Below are 20,069 nucleotides of genomic sequence, written 5' to 3'. Positions count from 1 at the left end.
TAGTGGGGCACACAAGTGGAATATTTATGAATGCTCTTTATAGTGTTTACATGATCCCTTGATATGAAAGTAGCATTACTGAAGTAGTTGTTACCTCCTTCTGCTTACCAAAACCAGAAGATTAAAACAAGATCGTTTAGTCATGTACAGAAAAGAAAGATTTCCATTAATATCAGGTCAAATGTTTTACTCTTCAACTTTTTAGAAATTGCACCTGCTAAAATAGCGGTGTGTTGCAAGATGCTTTATATTGCATAAATGTAGCAGGAACTGTTTTTGCCATTAGGGGTGGATTATTGTAACAGTAGTTTCCTGATGACTTCATAGTAAATTCCAGCTGCCCAAACAGTTATTTTCCAGAAGAGGTTATCTGTAGTGCACTTGCACAAAATTACACTTAAAAGGGCACTCATAGTTCCCTTGGGACTTATAAACCAAACCTTTTGTCAAATCCTTAGTAAATACAGAATTCTTTGTTTTCATTCTGTGGCGGGGTAACAGTATAGGCACTACTGTAATTTGTGATTTGGGATTAAACAAATAAAAATTACATTATGCAGGGCAAGAGAAATGGAAGTCTGCAGTGCAAGCTTCTTGTCATGAAGGGTTCACCATAGCACAATGGTTCTCAAATGTTTTTTTTTCTAGAGAATTTTTAGGCTGGTGACATAAAGATAAGGGTGTACAGATTGCAGTACCCTACCTGAAATGGCACTCCTCCCTGTCCAGTGGAGCTTTTTGAAGGCATGGGTAGCCATAGAGAGGAGAGGATGCTGGTTGAGAAGCTGGCCTAAGAGAGTAAAGATTCATTTTTGTATGGGATGTTAATATATAGAGGTATATGTGTTTCCTAGAGTAAATCTGGATTGATTACTTTTGTTTGGGGTTTTTTTTTTGGTTTTTAAATGGTAGCCTAATTGCTTGGACAAGGTCTTTAGGTAATGTCTTGAAGCCTGCATTAGAAATTATCATGCCTAGTCACAAAATTCAAAGGGTCTTTCCCAGACTTAAGAAGCCATAATTAATATGGAGTCACACATTTCTGGCAATTGCTGTATATGAAATGCATATTAATATATATTTAATGAAGAATACACGATCCTATCACTGACTCTTTGATAAATCTTGTAGCAGGAAAATCAAATCTTGGAGTTTTACCAATTTGTCGGACCCTAAGAACATCAAATAACTATTCTCTGCTAATTTCTTTCTAGCAAATAACAGTATTCTGCAGGGATTTCGAATAACATGTTGTTCCAAGGATAATTTAATTTCAATAATGATCTTTATTAGCCATATTACTCTATATATGTTGAAAATGTCATGCAGTTTTTAATGAACTTTCACATGTCTGTGAATTGAATAGCTTACCATCATCACACTCGTGTTGGGAAGGAGAGTGGCAGCAGCGGGGAAAGTTGACAGATTAACTGTTTGTAGAATTCAAGATCTTCCATCTCACTGCTCTGGTCTTGATTTCTCCTGCACTCATTGATTATCTGCTTCTAGTTATCCACACGCGTAAGAGCCTGCCAAGTCAAGACCTATGATGCAAATCCTGCAAAAATTAATTCATTGATTTCTTTCATTCTTTTATTCTTCTCAATGTTCACATACAGGACAAAACCCCTTTTTTTTTCAGCCATTTTCTCTTTCCCTGACACTCTCATCTTCTTACTGGTGTTGCTTTGCTCTCTCATTGAATTCATTGAAGGTTTGTGTTAGGTGCAGTTAGCTTCCATCCTTGTTGGTCCCACAAAGTCTTGCAGGAATGATCTGCATTACCATTCTGTGTATAGATCCAATGTATATCCAATGCGACCATCTTCTCTGTGGAGTAATCTTCAGGTTTGTGACTTCTCAGACCTCTTTAATGACAATGAAGTCTTTCCAGTCCCTGTTAACTGTCCCACTGAGGCTAACACTAGTTTGGGTCAGTGGTTGCTTGTCCTGTGCATTTGACAGAGCCATAGATTTCTCATTTGCTTTTTAGCATTTTAAATGAGTGGGTGAGGTGGCTTTACTGAATTGATTTTACCTGTCTCAGAAAGTCAGGTGGACCTGATGAAAATGAGTTATCTGACTCCTGTATCTGTAGGGGGATAAGTGTTGTGCCAGGCTCCCTTCATGCTCCTATACAGTGCTGGAGATTTTGGAGGTTTATGGATTTTTATTCAAGATTGGTACCTCACCACTAAGATTCCTGCATTCTTAGCTTTTCTATATTCCTCATTTTGAGGATGTTATATTCCTCATTTTGATCTATGCTCAGGAGAAGATTCTTTCTTCTCTGGAGAAAGTTTTGAAGTGATGGAAGCATGTCAAAAAAATTTGTTTTGTTTGCTGACAATAACTCAATTTGATCCCAGACAATTTGTAATGAAAATACTTTTATTCTCTCTAATCCAATGTTGCAATAATTACAAGCAGCAGATCAATAGTGGGAAGTATAGAACTGGAAGTGTTACTTCAGATATTAAGCCACAAATTGATCTCCCTGTCAAACCTTAAGTAAGTGCTGTATCAACACATATTTCAAAGATTGGAGGACGTTCTGAAGTGTAATAGTGATGGACTGAAGAAAGGAGAACAACAATTTGCTTTATGCAAGTATATTAACTCTTTACAGCCCGAATCTACACAATCCTGCTATTATCTCATTGCATTTTGCGCTCACACATTACATCAGTGATTTCTGACTATTGCTCTGCTTGGCTCCAGTAACATACGGGATTATCTCTGGATAGTAACAATCCTCGCTTGAATTAGAAGGAACCACCAGTACTTGCACATGATCCAACACAAGTCTTGTGCAACTGTCAAAGTATTTCAGCATTTATGACAGATATTCTAATCCAAGTCAGTTATTGACCAAAATAATTATTTCTTAGGAAAATAAAGACAACACCGGAAGACCTTCATATCACATAAGATCCTTGAATTTCCTTGGATAACTGATGACTGTTGCAACTCAGTGTACTGACTAAATCATATTGACCTGCTCTAAAGCAAGTAGAGGAAAAAAATCTGAGAAATTCTAGAATTCTTTGGAAAAAGAAACAGATAATAGAAGTTTATGGGTTGTAGTTTTTCTTCCAAAACCTAAGACACATAGTGTTTTTGAGATCACTTTTCCCTCTTAATGGGCAGAAGTATGAAAGTTGTCCTTCTAGTACTATGGGCACACTGAGGTTTTAGAAGCTGCAAATGTCCTGCTCAGCTTACTTTATGGTGTTTCTTTTATAAGCCATTAAGAAAGATTGAAAGTAGTAATGTGCCTCTGAAGAATTGTTCTTGAATATGTTTTTTAAGCGTTGAACATTGTTGTGGCTCAGGTGTAGCATATTTGAGAAGTCAGCTTCTTCTCTAAGAATGCTTGCCAGGTACATGCAGTGATCTGGGAAAACAATTTTTGCTTTCTGTAGGTTGCCTCTTCCCTGACAAGCATATGGAACGAGCACTTAGGATTGTGAGGTTTTGGTTCCTCTCTTGCTAATGCTGGGAGATCCTGCAGGGAGAGGTTTGGTGCATTGTTAATTTTTTGTTGTTCTTCTTCTTTAGATAAGGGCCGCTATTTTTTCTGACAGTACTGAGTCTTTTGAATTTCTTTTGCTAGTGCAGAGAGGAAGACTTTTGACTGGATGTGAGTAGTCAGAGCAAGAAGTCTCTTCAGTGTAAACCTCTCTCACCTACTAACTGGTCAGTCCTCCCAAGTAGAGATGACTAGCTGAGCAGTCAGAACTTATTCTGTTTTTCCTAACAGAAATCACTCCTGTGTTTAACTGTTTATTAGTATGAGGGGGAAGAAAGGTGATAATTCTCAGGTCTTGGCCACCACTGAAGCCTTGTCAGCCAGTTATGATTAGCTTGATTATTGAATTACTTTTCAAGCATTAAGAATAAGTATTGCTTCACAGTGGAGAACAGAGGAAAACTGCAGGTGTCCCTTCAGAAGAGCGAGAAGGCTTTTCTCTAGTCTAGCCTGTTGTTGTTACAGCAATGTTTCCAGCTGTGATACTTCCTTGCTGCCAAGTAATAGTAAATAGCTGTATAAATCATAGTAATGCTTGTACCATTCGGGTACAGCCGATTGCTTTTTTACTCTAATGGGTCATGTGCTTATTCTCATATTTCAAAGTTAATTGTTAATATTTCTGGAAAAGGGATAGCTTTGGGAATTGAAGAATGGACACTTTCGAAGTGCTTCATCTTCAAACTTTGGATTTCATTCCTCACTTGAAGCATACACAGTTTTGTTTAAATTGTATTTTATTTTTGTTTTCTCCAAGACTCTTATGAGAACTAGAAGTCAGTAGCCATGGTCTGCCTGACCCAGACGGCCATCAGTAACAGTGCAGGTACATTTAATTTAGGACAGCAAATACAGACTGCTGCTGTCCATGCTACCTACAGGCAGAGCTCAAAACACTGGAGAGAAGTGATGACATATCTTGGTGCTGGCACTTGCAGCCTGGAGCCCAGCAGAGTTTTGCTGAGTGCTGTTTGCATTTCTCAAAAGGTGATGGGTAGGTAGGAGGCCCATGTGGATGGGAGGTTCATTGCCACCAGAGGAGGGTGCGTGGAGTAGTGAGAAGACTGGAAAGGACTAGTGTCCTGAGTTGTTTGTTCTTGACTACCCTCTTTGTACAGAGCCATAGGTATGCCTGGCTTTTTGTATAACTGCAAATGATAGTTTGCTGTAAAAGCTTATACTCAAAGCTGAATGAGATGTGGGACTAGGATAGCTCTTGAGGGTGAAGAAAAGGAAGAATATATGTTACGTGACGCATTGCTTTGCGTTCTTTCTTATTAGAGAAACCTGTATCTCCGTAGGCACTTGCTGACTTGCAATGGGAGTCAAAATAGATTTTGCTAAAGGGAAAATAATAAATACAGGGGAAAAAATCAGACCGCTTGTTATCCTTTTGTTCAAAGCATACTGAGATGGAGCTGAAGTGGAATCCTGGCAGAATTTCTTGTCTGGCCTCAGCTGCAGTCCGGGTGACTGATTTGAGTTGGCGAGGCAACCTAAATCCCAGTCCGAAGATTAAAGATGATGGAGAGCTACTTATGGATGCATACCTTTCCCCCAGGAAACTGGTGAGTAGACATCCAACTTTTTAATGAAATAGAAGAGGCAAACTGGCATACACAGAGCTGTATTAACTTAACCTTCCAGCAGCTTTTGTGATGATTGCAGATTGTTGCATATCTGACAGTTAGACTTCTGCATAAAGTAAATTCTGTCTTATGGAAACTTATCAAATGTTTGTCCTCCTTTCACCTTGTTTCATATAAAAAATATTCCCAGCATGAATGCTGCTGTCTTTATTGCCAGCTTTCTTGAAGCAGCGTGAAGAAAAGTATGGGTAGCGTAATTATAATTTAAACAGATCTCATTAATGTCATCTGAAGTACCTTGAATCTTAGCATTAGAAAAAGCTTTTTACATTAACCTTGTTCTAGAGATTGGAAATGTAACTTTGAAAGCACAACTTTTTTGTGAATTAGTGAAATCCTCTGTCCTGCTAAGAAGCCAATTAAAATATTCTGCAAGTGCTTTAAGTACTTTCTATATATATCAAAGTGTGTGAAATTTCAAAGCACATTTGAAAGCCATGTTCCTTTTTGACCAGGGGAAATGATTTTGGCGTGCAGCCTGTTGAAAGAGAGTAACATGCTGAAATCTCTCATGAAGGAATACTTGGTTGCATATTGTGCTGTATTTGCTCAGGACTAATTAAGGGTGAAATCCTTTGGGACGTGTAGGAGCTGAGAAGATAACTTCGCTTATCCCTGCTAAAGGAAGGGAGAGCTCAGAGCGGAAGTTCAGGGGAGAAGCTGCAGCTTTCTGTGTTGCAGAGCTGGATAGAAATTAGTGAAAGACAGATGGGACCAAGGCTGTTGTTCGGATGCTCCCACCGGGCAACTTGGTGAGTGTGGTGTCCGTAATCGTCTGTGCATCCACTGCACTGGTGGAGAGACACTAGCTTCTGCAGGGGGCATATTCCAGCTGCAGGTTTACGCCACTCCCTAACTATATACCAGTCACAATTTTGACCATGCGCTGTAGATTAGACAGCAAGTTATTCTTAGAACTACTCTCCCCTTAGTAGCTAAGTCTTTTAGTGTTTATAGAATGTTTGGAAATACAAAAATCACTTTCTGCAGAGTGTATATTTTAAGCTTTCTGGAGAAAAATTGATATATGATCTTATGATCTATGCCATTCACTTTTCTTTGGTTCATGTGAACCTCTGACAGCTTCTTGGTCTTTTTTATAAATCTGGCATAGAGTTTGACCAGTCTAATGTGTTTGTGGCCTACAATACCCAGTATGATTGCAATGGGAAACTCTCAGATTAGTCTGTTTTCTTAGGGCATGAACCAAAGTCCATTAGAGTAACCAAAACAGCTGCCCTCTGACTTCAATAAACTCTGAATTAAACTCTTAGGAAGTTCTTTCATTGGCATGAAATTCTTCTCTTTCTGAAGCTCTGCTGCTTTTAGTTCACAGTAAATTGTAAGCAGAAAAGTGTATGTAAGGCAATGTTAGCCACATCCCATTAAGTTGCAGTTCATTATTTTGTAATATTTTTTTAAATACAGATCAGAAGTTAAATTCTCCCACAATTCTGGGCTATTTTTAAAAATGGGAAAACCCCCTTTATTATTAATATGCACCCTCTTGAACTTAATTGAGTCTTGCCTCTTTAAGATTGTGTGTATTAACATTTGTAAGGAATTCCATTTCGAAGACTCTTTTAAATGGATGCATACTGTCCTACTAATTTTTCTGGACACAGTTATTTCCTGGCCCTGGAACTCGACATTTGTATTGGCCTAGCTGGGATACTTCCTGCTCAGAGGAAAAATTATATGACATTGTCAAGGAAACATTAACAATGTTTATAGCTTGTTTTAATAACATATCCAATCTATCTATTCTTTGACCTTTATGTTGATCAAATGGAAATCGCTGCTTCCATAAATTTACTTCCTCTGGATCTGCAAATGTAAAAATAGAGACACTGTTCAAACATTTAATCCAAAACAAGTTTTCACATGCATATTTTTTAGGGAACCACATGCCATTGATAACCAAATGATTCGAAAGGTTGTTTTGCTTAAATCAATACACTTGCAATATCTTCTTGATTGTCTTTTAGTTGTGAATATTTTAGGAGTTATTGATTGTATTCGCTGAAGTGCTCTGAGAAGGAAACTAATAGATTTTTAAAATACATGCTCATTAAAGTAAAAATATTTTACATTCAAATAAGGACATAGGCCCCAGTTCTGCAGTGTTGCATAGGCAGATCTCTGGACACCTGATGGAGGTTCCTGAGGAAGGTTTTTGTTCTGAGATATATACTCAGCTTTACTCCTTGCCCTTGCAATGTTCTGTCTTGCACCTGTTCAGTTTGAGCTCAGGGAGGCTGGAAGGTCTAGCTGTGCATAATCTGTGAAGACTGGGCACCTTGGATTGCAGCCTGCAGCCTTGTCTCTACCTGCACAATTTACTCATTTTGTCCTTTTTCCAGGGGGATAGCAGTCTATTTAGTAGTGAAAACACTAGCAGTCTACATTAGCAGTCCTCATTATTAAGGACTCTCTAAAAGGTGTGATACTGGTATTCCTTCACTTTTTTTTCCAGTTGCCAGGTTGTTTTCCTCCAAAGAGAGGAAAGTTTGGCTTAAACTGATTCTTTTTTTCTTTTTTCTTTCCTTTTTTCCTTTTTGGGCCCCATAGCACATAAGACAACTTCTACAAAACCATTGATCCCTTGCTCATTCTCTTCTTCTCCATAGCAGATCCTCACCTCACCTCACCTCACCTCACCTCACCTCACCTCCCCTAAACCTTATGCTCACTCACTACAGGGTTTGTGGTCTTCTGTGGCCTCGTTTCAGCATAATGTTCACTTTGAAATCCTGTGTGATTCTATATCCCTGTTATGTTAATCACATCTTCTGTAGTTTCTGCTTGCTGCCATCTCTCTTGCTGCGATGTCATGTAATGCCCTTTTATATTTGAATACTCTTCATCCAAGCTACAGGTCAAAATGCAACCCTTTTGATGCAAGGGTTGGTATCATTAGCTGTTCTTTTTATTCCTTCTGCTAGTATCAATGTCAATTTTCTGTTGTACTGTTTAATCTTCATCTATATGAATATGAGTTCGTGCTTTTCCATTTGTACCTGTCCTATTAGTATTTCCAGCTCCCTGCTCTGCCTGTACTTGTGTTGTGCTTATGTGTTGTTGTCAGATGTTGTAGAATACCAGGGTGAGCAAATTCTCCATTCTCCCTTTGTTCTGAAAACTGGGTATTAATGGGAAACACATTGCAATTAATTTTTAACTTTATTAGGGCTGTGGCACAGATTTCTCATTAAGTGTGGAGGAACTGAAATTAAAGGCTCCACCTGTCTTGAATCAGATTTTTATTTTGTTCTATTAACCCCCATCCCTTCCCCACCATTTGCAAAGGATCTTTCCCTGACTTTCACAAAAAGCATTCCACTTCTCAGAATAAACTTATTTTACAAGGTCAAATGTCTTCCAGATATTGTCACGTTATCAAAACTAATCACATTTGTGCATGATCTTTAGAGAAGAAAGGAAGTATTCTTCTTATTTTGCTATTTATTGATCCTGCTCCAATTAATCATGTTTTCTAAACTTAGGAACATGTGTTTGGAAGTGGTGTTTAGTTTTGTTGCTCAGGAGGTTAGAGTGTATTTCATATGATATGCACTCATCCTCATGGGGAGAAGAAAATCCTGGAGGGTCCTGGAACAACAGATTGGATTCTTGCTGAAATGACTCAATCGTTTCCTTTTTTCCTTGGCAGAAGGTTTTCCTCTCAGTTGTAAGCTAAATGGATTTGAGGAAAAAAAGTGGAGATCAAGGAAGCAAGTGCAAAATTTTGATAAATTAAGTGGAGAAGGAAGTAACTGACTGAATTTGGATCTGCTGAATCCTTCATTAGAATTGTATAATCATTTAAAAATAATAATTAAAAAAAAGGTTTGAAGGGACCTCTGGAGGTCTTCCAGTTCAATCTTCTGCTCAAAGCACAGCTAGTTTCAAAGTTAGATCAGATTGCTCAAGGTAACAGATAGTAGTATACATAATACCGTGAACAGGAAAAAAAATTACAAAGCCTCATTTAGTTTCAGAGCTTTCTTTTTATAGGGTCTTATTCTAACACTAATGCCTTTACTATAGTGAAGGCTTGTAGTTGTTATATTAGTGTTCATCTTGCTACTTAGGCATCTGATGTTTTACATTCAAATTGTCACATCAGGAATCTCTGTATTTGTATGCATACATGCACATATGCCTTTATATGAAAAAAACAGATTTTCGTTTGCATACTGTCACAGCTGTTTAGCTAACATAAAATGGCAGATTAGTCTTGAGTGTTGCATGTTCAGTGACACAACATTGAGAAATGATTGTAGCTACTTATTATGCACCTAATTGCTAGATAGGAAAAAGAATTAATATGGGGTATGACTTTAATATCTATGTGAGGGAAAGTAAATCCTTAAAAAATTTAAAGCAAAAATTGACGTAAGAATATCTACTATCCTGTCTACTCCTGACCCACATGTTAACTCAGCACATAGTGAAAACTGAGCTTGACTCCTCCTACAGAAATGATACAGGCTCTTTCTGGGAGATCAGCAAACCTCCCAAAGAGAGATCCCAAGATCTCTCTTTACCACAGATTGAATGCCTAGCTGATCTCTTCATCTGAACTGAGAAAATAATGTGTTTGTATGTGTATGCAGAAAGTAGTGAAATACAGCTAAATATTATAACTATGGGCATCTGCAGCATGTAGCCATTTTGAAAGGAAGATTGCATATGGGACCACAGGGAAGTTCTTCTGTTCCCTCTCATTGAAAATCCCTTAACTTAGAATCACTCAAAACCTTGTTAACGTTCCAGTAATCTTCTTCTTAGAAGAAATATTTTGTCATACTTTTAGCAACATTAATTTTTTTGTATAGGGAGAGATTATTCTTGAGTTGGGAGTTTGAAATAAAATCCCTGCAAAAAGCAATGAACACATGAATGGACATGAATCTGGTATTTGCATACAGGTGTAGTATTAAAAGAAAATAAGCTCACCACTCAGGAATTCCTCTCTTAGCCAAATTAACCAGGATCAGCAAAATAAATGCACAGCTGGAAATGCTTCTCTGACAGCTGCACGCAGCATGCTCTTCAGCAACATATCTCCTTTTCTTAGAGTATGTGAAAAATCTAGGGAACAGAGAAGAAATCAGTTGTATACACCAGCTTTAATTGAACAGATACTATTTGCCAATTAAGGAATGTACAGAGAGCTGCAAGTGGGACTTGAAATTGATTTCCCAGCATCCCCAGGTGATTGTTCTGCCAGTTGGGAAGCTCTGCAAGCACTGAAGTATTTTTCACTTGCAATTTTTTTACAGAATACTTATTGGCTTTTCTTGTCAGTCAGAGGAAGAGCTTTCCAAACTAGTGCATGCTCTCCAGTTAGATATTGGCCAGACATTTTGCATGATGGGAATGGTTTGTGAGCTGTCATGGAGTTGCGTCTTAAAATACTGGCTGAATTATTTGCCAATAGCTTCTGCATGATCTCATGGAAAACAGCTTTACTCCTATTTTGAAGGAGGTGCAAAAATGTGAAGTGAACTTTATCCATCTTTGTTTTACTTATCTTTTACTCATCTTCAAAGAATTGTGCAGTGCTTTACCATGGAAATTTATCCTTTCAAATAAACAAATTCAGGGTGGAGTATAACACTTGCTGCCCAGAATCAAGCTGTCAGGCCACCTTCTTGAACATCATGTGCCAGAAAGATTTTGATGTTTGATTCTTCAGAAAAAATCCTCCTTCTCTATCTAACTGATACCTACCTTGCTAAGCAGTAGATGGGTGGCAAGCAGAATCCTCTCTGGACACCAACAATCAGCCTGGAATTATAGTTAGTTTTTTCTAGGTATCTTTTTGATATAAAATGACTGAGTATATCCAACTCTTTGCCTAGAAAAGATCCTTGGTCCCTTTTTGTCTGCTCTATGTTGAGGCTGAGCAGCTGTAAACAGCAGAAGAAATCTCTAGATGGTCACAGCACCTTCATGTCTGTAAGTATTCCTGGGGCACAGGCAGAGAGACCTTCTGTCCCTGGCTGTCAAAACAGCCCTTTGAGCTGTGGGCAGGCAGTCATTACCTGAAGCCACAGTGGGACACCTCTGAACTAGGGCAGGAGCCTGTCGTAGACCTCGCATGGCCCTAGGAATGAAGAGATGCAGAGTGCCTTAACATCACTTCTACCCATGTGGTGCCAGACATCTCTCTGTCCAAGCTGATGATCCCTTGTGTGTTTGGACAAGATTTTTTTTTTCTTTTGCTACCCAATAGCAGTAAAATTCTTCCTAAATATCCCTCCTTTCAAATTTTGATGAAGGTTCCTGTGCTTTGAAATTAAACAACATAAAAGGGAGGTCCTGCTCAATATATGTCATCTTTATTTTAAATGTTTCCACGTCCTTCCCTGAATCTCTCCCATTCCTGATGCCAGAATTTTAGCTGTGACACGAGACGTATCAGACTTCCAGCTGCAACCAGTATGCCAAGAAAGGTGTCTGGGGAGTAGGAGTGTCCTAACTATCTTCCACAGGAACCGTTCACCACATAACCTTCTCTTGAACTGCTGCCCTGGCCTTTTGCTTGCTAACTAGTTTGCAGTCAACACCTGGGGTCTCTGTGCTTCTAGTGCCTTTAAATGAGCTCATATCCTCAACCCGAGAGCATGTCTTGTTTCCTTCATGTAGTACAATAGCTTTTGCATGCCACGGCCAATTGGTTCCAAACTCTCCAAGCATCTCATCAGCATCAGCAGGTGGAAGGACAGCAATTTTCACAGAGACTTTTGGAAAAGCAGAACGGGGAAGCGGGGACTGAGAACACATCGAGTCTGTCGCATCTGGTTAGCACGTGCTTCAAGGCAGCTAACTATAGTTCAAAGAGCTGGTGATGGCAGCCAATAACCCTTTCCAGCACTGGAGCCACAGCTCTGCCTGTTGCAGTACAAAATATGGATGTGCTAAGCAGCTCATCTCTCAGACAGGGAAAAAAGTACAAATGGTGGATCTGGAAGAGGAGAAGGAGGGCAAAGAAGCACACTGGTAATCCCTGGTATGAGGAAAATGAATAGGGAACGCTAGAAGAGGAGAGGATATAACTTTTGTGCAGCTTTTATGCTTGGATTTTGAAAGAGGAGAACAAGAAGCAGAACTGTGGAAGGAGGCTGTCTAGAATACAGCAGGGGGAAGGACAGCGTGCAGGGAACTTGCAGACAGCAAAGGAGAAAGGCAAAGGCTCCCTGTGGTGCCAGGACCTTCTGCTACTCTACTGACAAAGTGTATGACCCTTGTTCTGAGACCTCTTCCTATTCTGTCTTCTAATGATGTAGGCTCTTAAGACTATTTTGATGGGGAGGGGGGAGGTATTTTTCAGAAGAAGCTTCCTTTAATGGCAGTAAGCTTTTGTCCAAGTCCAGCAATCCAAGTGCGTGGTTGTGTGCCAGGATGTCAGCTAGCTCTCATTTCTCATGTACTCTCGTCCTATATGACAGACAGTGTCATCTGCTGAAAAGGATTACTGCAAAATGTGTCTTGCAGTGAGGGATCTTGTGTTTACTTGGGGGGAGAAAGCAGTCTGTAGTTGTGCAGGAGCAAAACCATTATTGTGGTGGCTGCATCTGGGGATAGAAAGTAAATTTCTGGATGCCATTGGGGACTCTCAAGTTTTTACCTTAGACCTTTGTTTCTCATACTCTAGTGGGGAGACAAGAAAGTCTAGAAGCTTTCTTAGGCTTAGCCTCCTTAAAATAACAGTTAAAAAAATAACATTAAAAATAATTTTAAACACAATGTTTTAAAGACAATTCAAAAGCAGTTGAAGATTTTGGATAATTCTGTTTCTTAGGAGTCCCAGTCAAGACCTTACAAAGGGAACCCATTTTTCAAGGAGGGATGCTGAGCCTTTTCAGGAAACCATGCCCTTTTAAACTGTCATCTCGGTTACACTCAGACTATGTTTGGTCCTTTGTAAGAGGATGTGGAACCATCAGAGTGAATGAAGTTACAGTCACTTGTGCACAATACAAATTTTACTTGATGAGCAGGAATGTTGCAACTGCCGTTTTTCCCTACAAAATTAACTGGATGTTGTGGTTATTTTTTTCTTCCTAAAACTCATAAACAGAGGTGATCCTACACATTCCCTTCTAAGGAGTAATTTCCCCCTTATTAAACAAACTAAAGAATGTTGTAACTTTTTAATAGTAAGAAAACTTGTCTCCTGTACATGGAGGTCGTTGAATGACTTCCTGCCTTCATCTTAAAAAGAGGGGCAAAAAGCAGGTGACAATACTTCTTTCAACCCATGCTGTTGATTGCATCATTGAGGAGGAGACACTGATGCCAGGGTCAGCCATTTCTTTGAAGTGGACTTTTTTAGCCTCATGTCCTAACTCTTTTGACACAGAAAGATGAAAATTTAGCAGTTGTATCACTCTGCATAGCATCCACTCTTTCAGGCAGTTTTATGACACAAAAGCCTTGTTTCTCATCTCTCAAGGAGTGTTTCAGACCCCTCCATGAACCACTAACCCATCAGGAAGAAAGGATACAGTTCCCTCCTGGTCTGTTTTGTTGAATTCATGCATGGAAGGATCCACTAAGCACCCAGAGCTGATGCAAAGGAGGTGGTGGGACATGCAGCCTGGATGAGGGAAGATGGGGAGAGATGGGGAGAGAGTAGCTGGGTCATAGCAGGAAGGAACAGGGGATGAGAGCAGTGGTAATGTGAGATTGCTTCAGCTGCTTGTGGAATTGCAGCCTGGCATCTTAGGACTTCACAGCCTTGCTGTAGTTTTCACTGGCTGTCCTAGAGCTTCCCTCTCTCCTCTGCGTATAGCTTCTGCTTGTTTCTGTCCTCCTGCTTACCTCTGCCAAGGCAAAATCTACATGTACATATCAACACAGACCTTGGGATATTAGGAAAGATCCTGTGATAAAATAGGAAAGATCCTGCGTTCACATACACACCCTTGCTTAATGCAGTGGTTGATCCTATTACTAAGATTTTGCAAAAATAATGAAACATTTTGGAGGCTTCTATTTGCATTGCCTAGATCTTTTCAAAGGAATTTGTAATTTTTGTCATTAGTGTTGTCTTCTTTCAGAAAAGTGAGCTGCTTGAAGTAAAATCATATTTCCTTTTCACAGTTTGAGGTTAAAAGGCTAAACAGTATGTTTCATTGAGTTTTACTACCTAGTGCCTTTTTGATTACAGGTGACACTTAAGGGTAACACTTCCTATCTGCTGAGGATTAGTACAAGACTCATGCAAATCTTAAAGCATGGACATACTATTTAAATGAAGTTAATTAGCATGTAGGTCTGTTGTTGATTTGCAGCTTGAATGTAACCCTCAGCCTTGACTCTTTAAGCAATGTAGAAGTTATATGAGACTAGAATAATTCGGAGCTACAAGGAAGAAAGATCTTTAAATACTAAATTTATTTCAATGTGATTGCACGTCTAGCCATTTTGACCTGGAGTATATGTTGACAAAGCACTGGTTGAAAGCTTTTCTACACCTTTTTGCTCCCATGTCATCGGGTTTATTGCATGAGAGTACACATATATCTCTGCTTATCTTTACAGAAAGTTTTGACAGGGGTAGATGATCTGCATCAAGTGAAGGCCCTAGAGATGCGAGTAGATACAAGAGAGAACAGCTTGGGAAACTTTGGTAAGAAAACACTTTACCTTCTGCTCACCATCTCAATTTTTCCTTTATTGTGTCTTGAAGCAGGACTGGGGACTCAGAAACCAACAGCCAGTGTAAAGTACTGGCCTGCTCAAGAGCTCTTGAAACATGATCTCCCTGGTACCTCTGACTCCTTGATCTCTGTTTTCTTCTGTGAGGCTCTAAACAGGACTGAAAACTATGGCAATGGGATGAGTGACACCACTTTTGTCTAAAGACAATTGGTTTGAACAAATTCTTTTGAAAGACATGCCTCTAGGCCCTAAATGAGCATTTACTGATTACCTTGCCCTCTAGAGTACTTGGCGCTACTCTAGCGAAACAGTAGCCAAAGTTCAGTTTCTCTCCACTGTAAGATTCCCCTGTGGCTGAGAAATCACTCGTGGTACCACACTGCTCATGCTGCCAGCAGCCTGTCTTTGCATCCTGTACTGCCTCATCAAGCTGTGCTGGATGATGTGCTTGAGGAAGGTGCTATAGATACGTCATTTTGATGAGCCCCAAACATCCCTACTACTTGTGATTTGTTTCTGTGTCATCATCACTGTACTGGGGAAGTAAGGAAGTACCAAAGGAATTCCCTCTGTAGCAGAGCTAACATCAATAATATGAAACCTTCCTTTTTTCCAGTACCGGCAGTCATTTTCTGTCATGTGGATTCTCATCACAACCCTCTTCTGCTATGTTGTCTGCCAAGTCCATCTTCTGCTATGTTGAAGCTGAGTAACTACTGCAGGGTAATATTTTCTGTGCCAAAAGGAGTCATGTCCCCAAAAGTGGGTGCTGGTATTTTCAGCCAAACAGTTCATTTTCATGTGCAAGCGACTATAATGTAATGGACTATTAGCTTTAGTGGGTCTTTTGATGTCGATTTGTCAAGAATGATTAAGCAAGTACAGTGAAGGGGGCTTTTGTCTTGAATTATATGGCCACTTTGTATTGGTTATTCTGTTTATTTCGTAAATAGGCCTCTTTCTGGTAGGGACTTGATAATTTAAGGTAAATTACATCTGTTTCCTTCAGAGATCATAATCTGTTCAGTCATGTTTCCTCCAGTTGATAAGAAAATCTCATTATGCCATTTCTACAATGGTCGAAAGTGGTGCTTCCATTCCTATGCCATTTTATATTAGCTGTGACAAGCTAGCAAAATGTTTCACCTTTTTCACTCTGTACTTCCCTTTTCTTTCCATTACTGGAATAAATCACTTTCTTTCTGCTCCCTGTGATTAGGCTTTTGCAACTTTTACAGAATACAGAGCACTATTCCCATGTTGCAAACGATTTCCATCTTGTTTATGTCCCACCGCTTGCACCAAGAGTTGGACCTTGAGGGCTATAAAAACCAGCAGTTGCAGGTCCCCGCTGCTTTTGAGAATAACAGAACATCAACACCATCCTGAATTTCCTTCTGTCTTTTTTTTTAAAGTGCATTTCTGAATTTCCTCCTTGTGGAAACCTCTTTGCACGTGTCAGCAGGTGGCTAGGGCAGAAAGTTTGCCACTTAATGCTTCCAGTGATCATCAGTTCCCTACAGTTTTTTTTCCTAGGGCAGCTGATTTTTAGGCGCATGGACTAAGGCCTAAATTTTTAGGGGTATCACAGGGCAGTTTGCACCATCAAAGTGAATGGTGTAAGCAAGGCTGCTGTTGAAGGTGTCAGGCTCATTGCATGCTCCTCGCTGGCTGCCTGCCCTGAAACTGCACTGCTGACCTGGTCTCTGGTCACAAGGGTCTGGATAAATAGCCTGAGGAAAGGAGTAGGGTAAGAACCAGACCAGCTGGAATGACAAAAGTTCCAGCGTGACAGAAGGAAAAGCTTTTCCACCATGTCGTGGTTTAACGTTTAACCCCAGCCAGCAACTAAGCACCACACAGCTGCTCGCTTGCGCTCCTCCCAGTGGGATGGGGAAGAGAATCCGAAGAGTAAAAGTGAGAAAACTCGTGAGTTGAGATAAAGACAGTTTAATAGGGAAAGCAAAAGCCGCGCATGCAAGCAAAGTAAAACAAGGAATTCAGTCACTACTTCCTATCAGCAGGCAGGTGTTCAGCCATCTCCAGGAAAGCAGGGCTCCATCACGCATAATGGTTACTTGAGCAGACAAAATGCCATCACTCTGAAATGTCTCCCCCTTCCTTCTTCTTCCCCAGCTTTATATACTGAGCATGATGTCATATGGTATGGAATAGCCCTTTGGTCAGCTGGGGTCAGCTGTCCCAGCTGTATCCCCTCCCAACTTCTTGTGCACCTGGCAGAGCATGGGAAGCTGAAAAGTCCTTGATTTAGTATAAGCACTACTTAGCAGCAACTAAAACATCTCTGTATTATCCACACTGTTTCCAGCACAAATCCAAAACATAGCCCCATACTCTAGCTACTATAAAGAAAATTAACTCTATCCCAGCCAAAACCAGCACACACCATTAGGACAGTCGAGCAATAGGTGTATCCAGAGAGGTTTGGAGTCTCCATCCTTGGAGGTTTTCAAGACCCAGCTGGGTGAAGCCCTGAGCACCCTGGTCTGATCTGACAGACTGGGCTCTGAGCAGAAGGCTGGGCTTGAGACCTCCAGCTGTCCCCTGCAGCCGGGACCGCTCTGCAATTTGGTGTTTCTGTTTGCATTCCAAACCTGGCTAATTAGCTTTCTTTATAGCCATATTAAGTCACTTAACCTTGCTCTCACTCTATTCCTCAGTTGCAGAACGTGGGTAAGAGCATCTTTGTCATCAAGGAATTTGTTTGGATGATCAGTTTGCACTCAGTAAACAATATTGTTTTAACTGTTTTTATGTGTAAAGATAAAATAGGCTATGCAAGCTCTTAAATGGCCAGGTAAAAGAGTTGCAAATTACTAGACTGCACATAACTCTGGGTCACCTGGAACTTTGCAGCACTCAAATCCCAAATTTACACCGCAATTTCCACTTGAGAAACATTTCAATGTTCACAGCCATACACAGACTGTAACACAAGCACTGAGGGCCTACATCTCCTTTAGCAAGATTCCCAGAGTGATTTAAAACATGTTGCTTGGGTTTTTTCTTATGAGTATTTCACTTTGGGTTGTGCTAAACTTTAAAGCTAACCATCCTGCTAACCTTTCCCAGTTTGTCAGGTCAGCCTCTACACAATGGCATGACATGGTGGGGAGGAAGAGTTATGTTTGTTAGGGACAGAGTGTGGGCTTAAAGCTAAGAAGACAGGTATTAAAATATTTTCATGTGATCAATTTTAAAATTAAGGAAAGGCTTCATGCCAGAGCTTGAATCTGAGTCTTAGCAAGGCTTGGGGTAATTGTTGAAATCTCTAGCTGTTTGTTTTCATTGCACCTTGCTGAGTGACAGGCAAAACACTGAACCACCCTGGCAAGTCTTGGATCCAACTTTGCAGATTTTGGACTTAACTTCTGTGCTCTTCACCTGCATGTAGGCTTCAGTTCATACTCAAACAGATGGACTATTTCCTTTTTATTAGCTTATCCCTTTGGTTTTGATTGGTGACAGATCTGGGACCACGTTCATGACCTGCTCGTAGAATTTCCTGTTGAAAGTAATGGTGGGATAGAGTCATTTAAGACACTGCATAGTTCTCTTATTTCTAAATGATTTTAATAGCTACAAATCAAGTTACGCACAGTGCTGTTCACTGGTACTTATTGAATTGTTGCCTGCTGGTGGCCAGGCTAAGTTGATTACATGTCTGGAGACTGCTGTTTCCCTTGCACATGTTGTATCAAGGAAGAGCTCTGCTAAAGGTTCAGAAGTAGGCACGTGTTATTTTTCACACAGGGTCATCGTTTCTCTTTCCTCTTGCTCTATTTGTCAGTATTCCTCATGCGAAGCTGGGAGACATTTGTTGCCAGCCAGCGTTGCAGCAGCAGGTGCTTGCACAGTCAGAAAGCCAGTGCGGAGGCTGGAGGCGTGAGTCCGGCGTGTGCATCCCTGCCCACGCTGGTCTTGTTTTAGCTGGTACTGACAAGCCTCGCTGAGAACGTGCCACAGCACCCGCCACAACAGGGCTTGGGCAAGCTTTCCAGGAGTCACAAGTACGTACTGGGGCAGCAAGCTTATGTTAAACCCTTCCCTGATACAGTTTTTTGTGAGATTCTCATCTCAAGTAGCTAGACTGCAGATAGCTTGGGTTTGCCTGCAAGTGCTGTGGTCTTATCTCCAGTTGCGTTGCCCAATTCACCCCAGAGATGTGCAAAAAATGCACATTTAGAACATGCATGGAAATAACATCAAGGCGATGTATCTTACTTCATCAAACACAGCTTAAGTGAATTAAATAGCCTGTTTAATTTATGTATCAGGTTGCTCTTGCTAGAAGAGCGCAGCCTGTGTTCACATGCCTGTAGGATCAACTGTAGGATGTAGGATCAACAAAACACGTAGGTTGCCTGATGCCAACGCAAGTATTTGTCAGTAATTTATTTTGTGCATGTTTTTCACTAGTCCATATTCCAGAACATGTAGGAAGTCAAGCCATGATGATTTTTTGTTAACAATAGAAAAACAAGATATATGATGCTACCTAAAGAATATATCATAATGTAAACAACAAGTGTTATAAGTGTTGTAGCTTGTAAAATGTAATAAAACCAGCATCTTGCTTGTTTTCTCCTTACTCCTAGTCAGTTATCTAAATGTCACCTGCTGTACCAAGGCAGCTCAGAAAGACATCTGCATTGCTACCCGGCTTGTGAAGTGCAGCACTTAAGGCAATGTTGTTGAGTGAGCATGTATCACTTTTATTCACCTACCTTACACTTTGATTTCCTTCTGTTCTTCATTTAGTTTTGTTCCACTGGCATAGTACGGTAGAATAGTTTAACACTAGTACATTGTTGATGGTTAGCAATTTCAGAGCCATATAACAAAAAGGGTGTTTAGTGAAAGGGAATTGTAGACAGATGAGATAACTTTGCTCACCATTCTGAATTCTCAGCCTTGTACTGCGGTCGTCAGCAGTTTTATGGACCGTTCTTGTTTTTAAATCAAAATTATACAGTATAAAGGCAGTTTCAGGATGAGGAGTATATTGTTTGTACTTTTAAAATTAATATTAGAAGTTAATATTGTTGATATTTTAGAGTATTTTTATGTCAGTATAAGAATAAATTGCATCCTTGCTCTCAGGAAAGATGCCATGAGAGTTAAAATTAAGCAAATTAGAAGTATGTTGTTTCATTTGGATAGATCTCTAATTTTGTCATCTTCATTTT

General features: G+C 40.0%; 1 protein-coding gene across 1 annotated transcript in view; it reads left to right on the top strand.

Moving 5' to 3' along the window:
* LRRC56 (leucine rich repeat containing 56) overlaps positions 1-20,069 on the top strand; it is a 65,291-nt gene that overhangs the window by 7,296 nt on the left and 37,926 nt on the right. Inside the window, exons 2-3 of the mRNA XM_072865066.1 lie at positions 4,936-5,100; positions 14,740-14,827. Coding sequence (XP_072721167.1) covers positions 4,945-5,100; positions 14,740-14,827 — 244 coding nt within the window. The 5' untranslated portion in view covers positions 4,936-4,944. The remainder of the gene's footprint in view (positions 1-4,935; positions 5,101-14,739; positions 14,828-20,069) is intronic.

The sequence above is a fragment of the Ciconia boyciana genome, chromosome 6 (assembly GCF_034638445.1).
Source record: "Ciconia boyciana chromosome 6, ASM3463844v1, whole genome shotgun sequence".
NCBI classification, from domain to species: Eukaryota; Metazoa; Chordata; class Aves; order Ciconiiformes; family Ciconiidae; genus Ciconia; species Ciconia boyciana.
Note: the sequence above shows the minus strand (reverse complement) of the source record. Positions and strands in the feature narration are given on the sequence as shown.